This window comes from Cnephaeus nilssonii (assembly GCF_951640355.1).
Source record: "Cnephaeus nilssonii genome assembly, chromosome: 9".
Lineage (NCBI taxonomy): Eukaryota > Metazoa > Chordata > Mammalia > Chiroptera > Vespertilionidae > Cnephaeus > Cnephaeus nilssonii.
The window spans coordinates 64,320,400-64,333,672 of record NC_137080.1 but is presented as its reverse complement, the minus strand read 5'-3'; the positions used below and the strand labels follow the sequence as shown (position 1 = coordinate 64,333,672).

The 13,273-nt window shown below is 32.1% G+C and overlaps 1 protein-coding gene across 9 annotated transcripts in view; it reads left to right on the top strand.

Moving 5' to 3' along the window:
* Positions 1 to 13,273, top strand: part of RIMS1 (regulating synaptic membrane exocytosis 1) — a gene marked incomplete at both ends in the record, with an annotated part of 410,367 nt that overhangs the window by 266,738 nt on the left and 130,356 nt on the right. For all 9 annotated transcript variants that reach the window (XM_079780191.1, XM_079780205.1, XM_079780201.1 and 6 more), the window contains 5 exons: positions 275 to 342; positions 901 to 1,011; positions 2,611 to 2,710; positions 6,743 to 6,866; positions 10,863 to 10,909. In XM_079780191.1, coding sequence (XP_079636317.1) covers positions 275 to 342; positions 901 to 1,011; positions 2,611 to 2,710; positions 6,743 to 6,866; positions 10,863 to 10,909 — 450 coding nt within the window. The remainder of the gene's footprint in view (positions 1 to 274; positions 343 to 900; positions 1,012 to 2,610; positions 2,711 to 6,742; positions 6,867 to 10,862; positions 10,910 to 13,273) is intronic.

The following is a 13,273-nucleotide window of genomic DNA, read 5'->3' as shown; positions in this document are numbered from 1 at the left end:
GATTAACCCAGTACCTTCCATACTTTTTGTGTGTGTTTCTAGCCTGATGATGACAGTAAAAGAAAGCTCTTCTATAGTCTGAAGTGCTTTTGTAACACACATTCATTCCAAGGATTCAGGTCACAGCCTTTGCAATGCAGATTATCTTTCTGGGATACACACAGTGAAGATTATGATATTCGTAACTTTTATAGATTGAAGAAGTTATACTTAAAATGATTAAAGCATTCTCTACTCTAAAGCATTATATTTCCTTTTTTTATTTATTGTGTAGGTGACTTGGATTATTACTGGTTGGATCCTGCCACGTGGCATAGTCGGGAAACATCACCGATTAGTTCGGTAAGCTTTCTGGGAAGTGAGAGTTTGGAATTTAGGGGTAATATGTGCTGTTTATTGTCCTTTGCTGATATGTGATAGATAGTAATCTTATTCTGCTCCATTATACATTTTATGAGAGCAAACATTGATTTCATTTAAGACAGAACAGTTTTGAATAAAAAAGTTATCACTGAATAATTATAAAAATGTTTAAATAAAAAGGAATCATTAAATGATGACTGGAAATCAGATGTTATTTGGTTAAATATATCAAAATTCACAATACAACTCAAAATACAGAATCAGTTTCTCTATATAAGCAGATATATTTTTAAATTTCAATTAATTTTATTTCAGAACTATTTTTAAGGATGTACTTAGCTGCTGACTACTTTTAGAACTATTTAGGATAATAGTTGTCCACTGTAAATTAAAATTGTCCAAGGATGGAACCCAACTGTATCAAGCATTCCTTCTACAGTGTCTTTAACTGAAGAAATCACATCATGTGACAACCAATAATTATGTGTCTACAGGAAAGAAAACAAATTTTCTTTAACTTTATTCATGTTTTAATAGCATCCTGTAACGTGGCAACCATCTAAAGAGGGGGACCGATTAATTGGACGTGTTATTCTTAACAAGAGAACAACTATGCCCAAAGAATCAGGTGCATTACTGGGTCTGAAAGTAAGTATGCTGGTTTAAAATGTTTCTTAAAGAGTGAATTACAGTATGGACTGGATTCAACAAAGTGTCTGACAATTATTTTTAAATATTTTCCTCTCTTCTCCAAATAAAGTCCTTCTAGTGAATGTCTTGTTAATATAGTGATGCTTTATGGTAAATTTAGTATTTTATCTAGGTTAATATTTTAAAAATACTTTGTTAATATGATAATATGTTAGAAAACTGCAATAAATTATAGGAAAACTAAAGAATATTTCTCTGAATATGAAGTTCAAGTGCAATTTTTATATCAAAAAGATTTTAATATGTGGTCCTAAGGTTAGATAATGCAGACTGCATAATTCTATTATACTTGACAAGCAACATAAAACATCATTAATGATATTGTTTTCTAAGTGCAGTAGAATTTATGGTAATATCAAGAGTAAAATGTATCCTTTAAAATGTTAATTGACTTTAACAGAGAAAATCAAAAACTAATAAATTACAAAAGATTATATTTTATTGTAGGAAAAATATGTGCATACATTTTGTTTTATTATGTTTGTGCATGTGTGTTAAATCTCACGGTTTTATTTCCTTTAGAAAACAGGGAAACATTCAAAGCTGCTGCTTTAAAATTATTTACCAAGAGATTGTTTTATAGTTGTGTGATAGTTTGATTTCTTTCAAGCTATTGACTATTAATCCAATTAAAAAATTTTAAGTTAATGTATTTAGTAGTATCACCTTTTTATTATTACCCTTAATTTCTCCTGTTATGAAGTAATTGTCATCACCTATCCTAATGGGTACATCCCTATGGATTATGGATCAATCTCAAACTTTGAGAATATCCCTCCAACTTCAAATTATACACATGTAGCCCCTGCTTTGGAAGAAATTAAACTTAGAAACTTTCCGATGTATTTATTTTTAGCTAGAGTGGAAAAGCCAGGTGAGAGTGTTAAATATTCAGTAATATAACTCTGGCTTTGAGAGTTAGATTGAATCACATACATATTTCAGGTGAGGAGCTCATTCACATGTTCAGTAGCAGAGATAAATTTGGGCTGTTATTTTTTGAACATGGTAAATTGCTTCCCCAAATTTGCCTGTTGTTGGTCTGAATTCCTAGTCTTTATGTCTTAGACCTACATTCCACTAAAAATATACAAAAGAGATAAAGATCAGAAATGCCAATGGGGCATTCTATGCATTTAGAAATATAATTCACATGGTGGGCATGAATTGAGAGGATAAAGAAAAGTGAACCCTGATGTAAACAGTGTCAAACCCTTCCTGTTTGATGGTAAGTAAGGAAGAACTGGCACTTGACTCATAGGGTTATACACTATTCGTGGCGCCTTTGTGTTGTTAGGTCAATGTAAGTAATCAGTACATAAGCTTTTTGAGGATACATGGCCATCTTAAATATAATGAGATGATGTTTTCTTTTTTAAAACCATGCTTCCAGCTCCTTTAATCAGAAATGTATTTCACTTCATTAATGTCCCTACACTCAATTCTAAATATATCATAAAAGACTGATGTGATTAATTCCTCAAACTAAAATCTTATGTTTTAGTCTTGGGCACTTATAAATTTATAATTATCCAGGTTGTTGGAGGAAAAATGACTGACTTAGGACGCCTTGGTGCCTTCATCACCAAAGTAAAGAAGGGTAGCCTTGCAGATGTAGTTGGACATTTAAGAGCAGGTAAAGTTTCTTTTCACATTCGAACACTGTGTACTCTTTGCATGAGTTGGTGATTTTCAAATTTGGGTAAGTCATAGATAAGTCAATGAAGTAAATAACTAACCTTAATGCATGAATAGATTTTTTTTACAGATATCGTCACTAGCAGTTTGGATAAAGCAAGTATAGGAATGTTTTTTATTTATGTAAAAATAAATAGATGCAAAATACCAAAAGATTACTAATTTTCATAGATGGCTTCATAATATTCCTACAAACATATAAATAATTTAGCCTTGTGAAAAAATAATATCACTACTTATTTCTTTAGTTTGTATTTAAGGTATAGGAAATACTAATTTTTCAAATTGGTCCCAAAACATTTATTCACTATCAGTGTTTTTAATAAAATATAATCCCGATCACATTTCTTATATAAATTATATAATAAAATACTTGTTAATTTAAATATGACATATATTGTACTCATGAGCAACACATTTTATTTTGAGAGCAGAGTCCAGGCAATTAAACTGTTTGTATATGTTTTGCATCTATTTGTAAAAATGAGAAAAGATAAGAAAAATACACAGAATATATAAGGTAAAAAATTCACCTTTTTTTTTTTTTTTTTTTTTTTATTGAAGGCGTTGAAGTTCTAGAATAGAATGGTAAACCCCTGCCAGGAGGTACAAATAAAGAAGAGAACACTTCTAGGCTATGTTTTTAGTTTTTATACCTTAAGATTGTGATTGTTGAAACCCTGAGAAAAAATATTCTATGACCTTTGAAGACATTTTTTGTCATAATTGATTACGTGGATAACAGTTCAGCATCATTTAGATTTTTCTTCGATAGGAACGTGCTATGCATGTCTTATATGGAGAGAAAATTCAAATTGTGTTTATTTTATTTACTATGCATACAGCTTTAAATATGTGCAGAGGCAGAGTACACTATTATTTCTTATCAGGGACTAGTTATCATTAAATAACTAACTCAATAAGGAGTGACTATATCAGCAAATTGAGTCTTTGCTTATTTTATGAATCAAAAATAAGCCTTAGAAAGTATAAGAATCTCTTGTCGACTAGTCCAATGTAAGATAACTTTGCACACATCTGAATTTTTGGATCAGATAATAAACATAATGGGTATTGATTTTGTCTTTGTGTTTTAATGGATTACTTAAGAAAGTCAGCAAAAGGTGTTGTTGTTTTTTTAATTTCATTTATTTAACACCCTTATGTGCCTAGAGCCTGAGAAACTTAAATCTAAAATGATAAAAGCTCAACGTTAGTAATTATAAAACATACTAGTGCCGAAACCGGTTTGGCTCAGTGGATAGAGCATCGGCCTGCGGACTCAAAGGTCCCGGGTTCGATTCCGGTCAAGGGCATGTACCTTGGGTGCGGGCACATCCCCAGTAGGGGGTGTGCAAGAGGCAGCTGATCGATGTTTCTAACTCTCTATCTCTCTCTTCCTCTCTGTAAAAAATCAATAAAATATATTTAAAAAAAAAACAAAAAAAAACATACTAGTATACTTTCATTTTAAGCAATTGATGAATTTTAATAAGTATTTTAATAAATTAGAGCATATATTCTGATTGACATTATAATTTAAGAACTATTTTTCCTTCTATTTGCATATAAATATGATTGGTCTATAAAATTACAGTGCTATGTTTTTTATTACCATGACTTTTGTTCAACATTTGCCATCTTGTTTCAGACTTGCCATACATAGCTTTCTCTACTGCAGATGTCCCTTCTAAGTTCATGCACTGTCCTGCTACTGATAGAATCATCAAAAACCCCAAAGAGACACTGACACTCTCCTTATAAAGACTCTTCAGTGTCTCCAGTCATGATATGCTCAAATCAAAGCTCTGTGGCTTTGTCCTCTCATAACAATTCCATCCACTCCCATTACCTTTCACTCTACACGCCAGCCATGGCAGTCTACCTGTAGGTCCCTGGCAAGCTGTTTCTGCCTGTGAGGCCTGGTCATCTAGTCTACCTGGTTTCTTTTCTGCTCTTGTGCTCAGCCTGTTGAAGTCCTTTCCATACTTTAAAACTCATCTAAAGTTCCCTTAATTCTAAAGCATTTCCTGATATCTCTCTCGGGACAGTAACTTATTACTACCTCCTTAGCACTACCTGGCTCTATTTCTGTTCCTCAGATGAACTGCTATCATTTCATGAAAGGTATTCATTTCTATAATTCTCCCCCTCCAAATTTAAGGACAGATAAAATCTCTTGTTTTATCTTTGTACCATCATAATCTATGCCCCTGCCTGAACAGATTATTCATATATAAATAAATATTACTAAAGAGACTGCCTTCTGGTTGAGGATGTATTGATTTGTAAATAAATAAATGTGTGTACTAAGTTACTTTGACGTTAACAGTTATGCTCCAGGTTGCTGTCTATAAAGAGGAGAATTTTATAATCCAGTCTTTTGAAAAATGTTGATTGCAGTGCATTACTGGGTATTAAAATTGATTTAATGATTTGCATCCATTGTTTTTAAAAAGTGAAATAGAACATAGTAGAATAGAAAATACCAGGGTAAGTATGGTTCCAGAAAATATTTTTTCATACACATACACACACATATACATAAGTACATTCACATGAGGTAAACTTAATTTCTTGGCCAAAATAATTAGAGGACTCCTGATATATATTTAAATTTGCAATTATTTTATTTCTTTTTTATATGAAGTATATTTATTGCCTACTTGATAAACATGGCTAGGGAACTTCTTAGGTCAAACTATTAGAAGTCATTTAACTGTACTTAGTTAAATGTACTAATTTAACTGTACTCTTTTACCAAACCACAGCAGCATCATGTGCTTTTCACATATTTAGTTTTTACTTTTTGTGTGAAAAAAATTACAATAGTTATGTCAAAACAAAGTTTTCTACTGAAAGACATGCTAGTTAAAAACTAAAAGATTTCATGTTTGTGTTTATGGTAATATTGATTCATTAGTTCAAAAAATATTTGCTTAGCTACTAAAATGTTATAGACACTGAAAACAACAAAATAAAGGAACAAAAAATTAAGATGCCTGAAAGCACCATTGAGGCTGAATATTTTAGCTGAGCCTGCCATAATGTATTAAATGGTACTGGACAGAGAACCATTTGGGACCTAAAACTTCACTAAATATTTATGAAAATAAATAGTATTTCCCAAATGATGGTGAAAATTCTGGTTAAAAATAAGTTGTTAGCCCATGTATTGTAACATGGAATCATGTACTTTCTTTAATTAATCTTAGAATATTTAACAAACTAATGAATACTCAAATTTTTATTATCTTAAAAATATTTTCTAACTTTGATGCTCACAATATATATTATGTATAGAATGTGTGTGTTATGAACATCTGGAAGTGGGTTAACTGTCATGCAAGTTTTTACATCTGCTTGCTTTGTAACTTTGCCATAGCTACCTGCGTTGCCCTGTGGGTATGAATTCAAGTCCTTTCATGCATTTTTATTCTGTTGTGCATCTGGTGAAGACAAAGACACATGACTTATAATTGGAAAAATCATGCTAACAAATGTCAATTGCACTTTCTACCAAAAATAAAGCAGGATTTATGCAGAGTTTAATAACAATCTTTTACACTTAGAAAAGCCTACATTTATTATATGGAGGGCATGCTGCTAATTATTATTTTTTAATGTTTCCAAATAAGCTATGCTAATTCCATCCCATAGCATGAGATTATTTTTATGTTATTTCTGGTATATTTCAAAAGATGAAGGTAGTTTGTATTATACTGTTTCTAGTGACCAGTAGGATTCATTGGGGGAAAGAAAAAGAAAAAAAACAAAGAAAAGAAAAAAGGTGTTTAGAAGAACAATTTAGCTGACATTATATGGAAATCAATTTCTTGAGAGCAGAACCTAGACAGTTAAACAATTTGTATATGTTTTGCATTTCTTTGTTAAAAGAAAAAAAGAGAAAAGATAAGAAAAATACACAGAATATGTAAGGTAAAAAAATACCCTTTTTTTTAAATTCAAGGGGATGAAGTTCTAGAATGGAATGGTAAACCCCTGCCGGGAGCTACAAATGAAGAAGTTTACAACATTATTTTAGAATCAAAATCAGAACCTCAAGTTGAAATTATTGTTTCAAGGCCTATTGGGTAAGGCTAAAAAAACTTACTTCTTAAGTTTAGTAAATTACATGTATAGTAGGGTTTTAAAAAGAAGTTTATACATTCATACAATACATGTTAATATGGATACTTTTTCTTCAATGATGGGCATACAGTTTAGATTTTTAAATTTCTTAATTTTTTAAATCTGAATACTGAATTTTCCTCACTACATTTTAGAAGCTTCACAATTTAACAATTGTAATATCAAAAAATATTGATATGCATTTTTAGACATAAAATATAAAGTAAAATATTTTAATGGTAGAATTGTTTATTTTTAGTAATTCTCATTTAATGAATAATATTTCCTTAAAGAGAGTCACTAACAAACTTATCTTCTTGTGATATTTAAAACAGTAATGATTTCATATGTCTACATGAACTTTTTATTCTACTAAGAATAGAATATTTTTATATTTAAAAAAATTAAGTAAGTGTGAAATATTTTAACATTTTAATTGGTCATAATAATTAATACAATATTTTTAAAACTTCAATTTTTAGCATAATTTAATTATCTGCTGGCAGTAAGATAATTTCTATATCTTTGTGTAGAATTCCTCATAGAGTTAGCTTTTCCTGGCAACCCATAAAGTCTAGAACATTCATTTTGCCAGTTGACATTATTTTGGAAGGCATGTTTAATTGTCTTATTATAATTGGTTTAATATTTGAATATATTTTTTGAAACAATTTCTTTTTTTTCCTATTCTTTAAAATATTATAAAGCCATTAATTAAAGATATTTTATGTTGAATAAGTGCTAACCTTAAATTTTTGTTGTCCTCATGAATATGTCACTGTAAAACATACAAGGAAATATGATTATTCTAATTCTCAAAATACTGAAAATGTATAATATATTCCAAAGAATAATATTAATATATATAAAACTCTAAAATAAAGACAAGCTTATGACCCATTTTAAGTGGTAACTATTAAGAGTGAACACTTACTGAAATATTTTACATTTCAATGCAGATTATTTTTAAAAATAGCTCACTATAATTTATGCTAGTTTTACATAACACCTGTTCTAGTGCTTAGGTAAATATGAGGCTGGAAAAGAGGTAAGTAATTGGAAAATGAATCAAAAGTATAAAAAAAAATTAAAATCAAGCATGCGCACATTGCCAAATACTTTCAGATATATGGTGGTTTCAAATTAGCTAAAATATTATTCTTAGCGACTTTAAAAAACAAAGACAATTAAAGTAGACTGGAATAACGTTTTCATTATTTTATAGTTTTGCATGAAAATAATTTAAATGGTAATAATCCACATAGCCAAAGCCTAAACTGTCACATACATAAAGACTATGGAATATAAATATTATATTTATATAAAAATTAAATCTGGTATTAATTTTCCAGTTGATGGAAATATTATTAGACTCCTGAAAACATAATTCTAGCTATATATAATAACTATGTTTAATGTAGTTTTATAAGTAATTTAAAACAGAAAGCAAATATTTATTCATAGTATTGTGGCACAATCATTTCAATAATTATTCAAGTATAATTTACATGCACATTGGTCAACATGGTCTAGCCACAATGGAAACCAGTATGGAGGTTCTTCAAAAAAATTAAAAATAGAGTTACCATATGACCCAGCAATTCCACTTTTGAGTATTTATCCAAACAAATCCATAACACTAATTTGAAAAGATATATGCACCACTATGTTAACTGCAAAATTATTTACAATAGCCAAGATATGGAAGCAACCCAGGTGTCCTTCAATAGATGAATAAAGAAGATGTAGCACAGATATACAATGGAATTTTATTCAGCCGTAAAAAAGAATGAAATCTTACCATTTGTGTCAACATGGATGGACCTATAGGGTATTATGATAAGTGAAATAAGTCAGACAGAGAAAGGCAAATACCATATGATTTCACTTTTATGTAAAATCTAATGAACAAACAAAATAGAAATAAACTAGTAAAAAAAACCAAGTGATGGTCACTATGTGGAGGTCGACCAGACATCTTCTGGTCGTCTGGTCCTCCTTCAGGACAAAGCCATGGTGGCAGGGGCTGAGGCAGAGGCAGTTAGGGGCGATCAGGCCTGCAGGGGAGGGCAGTTAGGGGCGATCAAGCCAGCAGGAAGAGGTGGTTAGGGGCAATCAGGCTGGCAGGGGAGAGCAGTTAGGGGCAATCAGGCCAGCAGGGGAGGGCATTTAGGGGAGATCAGGCCAGCAGGCAGAGGCGGTTAAGGGCGATCACACAGGCAGGCCGAGGCAGTTAGGGGTGATCAGGCAGGCAGGCAGAGGGGTTAGGGGTGATCAGGCAGGTAGGCAGAGTGGTTAGGGACGATCAGGCAAGCAGGCAGGTGAGTAGTTAGGAGCCAGCAGTCCCAGATTGTGAGAGGGATGTGTAAATGTCAGTTGGAAATTTATGCCTAAAAATATTACTGAAGGAGTCAACATTAAATAAATTTTGACTCAAAATCCCTTAAAAAGTTTTACAACTTTTTCACAATTCTTCTTTCACAAACACATAAAATCCAAAGCTTACACCTGGTTTCAGAGTTCTGTGTTCTAACTTTCACAATCAACTTTGAGGTTGAGTTTCAAAGAAGTTATAATATATAAAAAAATTGCTGGATTTTTAAAAATGTACTGTTATTTCTCCAATTAAATTTAGAAGAAAGTTGTGGAGGATAAATAGTTGGTTTCTTGCATCTTAGGTATTGCAAAATAGTCTCCTAATTATCATATAAAATACTTATTTTATAAAATTCTTTATTATACAAATATATATATATATATATATATATATATATATATATATATATATATATATATATAACATGTATTTATAAAATACATAATACAGGTTATAGTGCCAGTTGCAAAGTGTATAAATTGTAGGTGGTTATGAGAATTAGTTTGCACAAAAAATGTGAAAATGAGAGGCAGGAAAATAATCAAAAGGAGAAAACTGTTTTTGTTTCCATTCCTCCCCACTACCCTGAAAGTGCAAAGAAAACCAAATTGAAATTAAACAACAAGGTAAGTGGTTAGAAATTCTTAAATAGTATTTTAATGATTCTCTTAATACTAGCTTACTCCAGTCTGCTTTAATATGTCTTGTTAATACTTGCATATTGTTAATCTGGTCCTTACATTATGCTAAAATATCTTTGGAATACCAGAGGTAAAGTAGTTCCATATAGCACAATTTCCAAACCAAGCTGGTCCAGGGTTCCTAAGGTCACAGTGGATAATCGATTAAGCTGAGGTTATATTAAATATTTATTCAGAGTTATTTGTGAGTGTGACAGGAATGGGTGTTCTCACAAGTCACTTTCTAATAATATCTAAATAACCATCTATTTAGCTAACTTCAGTATAAAGATATGAATCTCAATATAGGGTTATATATGTGCATATTAATTATATATTCACATATATAAAGTATTTTGGCTTTTTTGTTGCAAGCTTGTATCATTTTTAATTTTCAATGCAATTCATCCTTTTCATTTTATTAACTTTGCCCATGATATTCACCATATTATTTTAGTATCAAGAGATGTTTGCATCCCTGTCATTCAGTAAACTCTTTCAGATGTGTTTGTAAAGCATATTACTGATTTGTAAAATATGTGCCATTTTAATTTTCTAGAATTGAAGTAAACTATTACCTTTGACATTTTTTTATTTCCAAAACCTGCTGTTTTGGTAGTAAAAATATTGTGGTAATTTTAGCCACAATATTAGTCTTATTGTCATGTTAAAAGTATTTTGCTATTAAATATATAAAAACTTATTTTTACTGCAGTTTTTATTTTTGTGTGGTGTTTGACATTCATGCACATTAGTAATTGCCTTAATAGTGACTCCTGTCCATTTCCACACCTATAAAGACCCAAAAGGATTCTTCACACCACTGAAGTAAAATGTGACTGTGATTGCCTCAGGCAAGTACTACAGCTAATGGGATTTTCACCCTACACTGTTTCTTTTAGTGACATTCCCAGGATTCCTGAGAGCTCCCACCCTCCCCTGGAATCCAGTGAGTATAAGGAAGATGTCCTTGTTATTCTGATATGTGTTGAATGAATTTGAAGAATAAAGATTTATGGTTTTCTTTAGTTATTTGATGTAAAAGAGTTGGTATTGTTATAATAAAGTTATCTCCAATGACATCAGAAGTTGGCAACCATGATAATCATTGGAAACCCAAAGGTATCCTATTTTAAGATTTTTTTTATCTGTGTGTGTGTGTGTGTGTGTGTGTGTGTGTGTGTCCACAAAAATCTTTATTGGCAATACACTTCTGAATCATAAAAGTCAGGATCCCTCATAGAACTCAGTTATTATACCTGTGATAGTTCTATTTACTTTACATAAAATTTATTGTGATACTGGATTATTCCATTGGATTGGTAATTGGCTCAATCTCATGAGCAGCCTAGTGAAGGAAACAGGCACATTAACAAGTAATTTTACTACACCACAACAGTGTTGTGTGTGATCATGGAAGTGAGTGGCTGGAGTAGAGGTAAAATTCCATGGATATGAGTGGGTCAATGGATAGTGAGTCTAGAGGCTTGAATTATCTACATGGGCATTAAAGACACTCCTGATGAGAGAAGATGACAATGTATGCAATAAAGTATGGATAAGTAATGCAGTTTTCGATGCAAATGTGGAAGTGACCCAAATACTTACTTTGCCATGGATTGGCATTACATTAATAATACATGGGCTTGATCACCAAGTGTTATTGTGTAACCCAGCTAATAGAAATATAAAATACATGGTGATTTAAGGAGAAAACAAGTGATGGTGGTTATAAAGAGATTGAAAATATATGGGTGGGATAAACAAGGATCCAGAGATAAGGTTAGTATATCAAATGCATACCATCATGTTATGCATACCTGCTAGAGATGAGACCAGATTTGGTTTTGAGCTTTCTGATAACCAGTATACAAATGGAAATGGAACCAGTTGCATAATTTATAGTGTTGATACGCTTTAAGAACTATCTGCTGTAATAATAAAAACAAACTGATTATTAGAAGTACCAGTGTTCTTATACTGAGACCCCCCCAAATAATATTATCTTAAGGAAACTTGATAAAAGAGACATAGGAACAAAGAATATTATAGCACTGTTTCTTATAGTTAAACATCTTTGGCAGGCACAGAATGATGCTTTGTGGCTTAAATTAGACTTTATAGGATAGAAAAAAATATGTGGATAGCAAATCATTATGCAATGGTCCATGAATAGTGTTTTATCAATAAAGCTAAACTCTGAATGGCTGTGGGTTCAAGGTTATACTTACTGGAGTAACAGCATTATATACTGCTGGTTGTGTCAGGGTATACTTAAACAGTGAGTTGGGACTAGAGAGTTTTCATTTGAAAAAGGGGAGAAAGTGCCTCATGGAATAGCTGAATGGAGAGCCAACCTCTTCCACAAGAAGGGGGGTGGAGCAAGTCACTTGTGGTGAATCATAGAGACAGCATTCTCAGACTTTCAAGGGATTCATTTGTAAGAACTAAACTGAGATAGATGGTAAATCTTATTTTAAAACAGTGATGAATTCCAGGCTTAAATGTACTGATAAATTATATATGCATTCATTTTAATTTGATTAAGGATAGTTCAAAACAGATGATCCTTTAGCCAAGATAATTGACATAACAGGTACCATCTTTCTCATTAAAAGTGTGAAGTCTTTTACCTACATGTGAGATTATGCAAGAGCCTAAACCATTGGTTGGCAAACTCATTAGTCAACAGAGCCAAATATCAACAGTATACAACGATTGAAATTTCTTTAGAGAGCCAAATTTTTTAAACTTAAACTTCTTCTAACGCCACTTCTTCAAAAATAGACTCGCCCAGGCCGTGGTATTTTGTGAAAGAGCCACACTCAAGGGGCCAAAGAGCTGCATGTGGCTTGCAAGCCACAGTTTGCTGACCATGGACCTAAACTATACCTCCAAAAAAATGTAGAAAATCAATACTTACAAATTGAAGCAAATAAATAAAATATTTGATTATATCCATTTAATTAACTGAAAATAGGCAGTTAATCAAAGAAGATGGCATAAGTTTCTACAACTATCTAATTGAAAGTAGGCTCTGCTGTTATTGGTATTTAATTCTGGTTTTATACAAATAACATGCATTTAACATTTTATAAAACTACTAGGGGCCCAGTGCACAAATTCGTGCACCTGAAAGGAACTGTGGTGCCATGAGGCTGTGGTGGGCACAGGGGCAGGTCTCAGCCCATCCTCCGCACCCCCCCCCGGCCCCTCCTGCCATGGCCCCAGGGCCCCTGTCTGCCCGCAGCCCCGCTCTTGCTGCCACTGCTCCCACACACTGAAGGCGCTGGCCCCACTCACACCCGCTGCT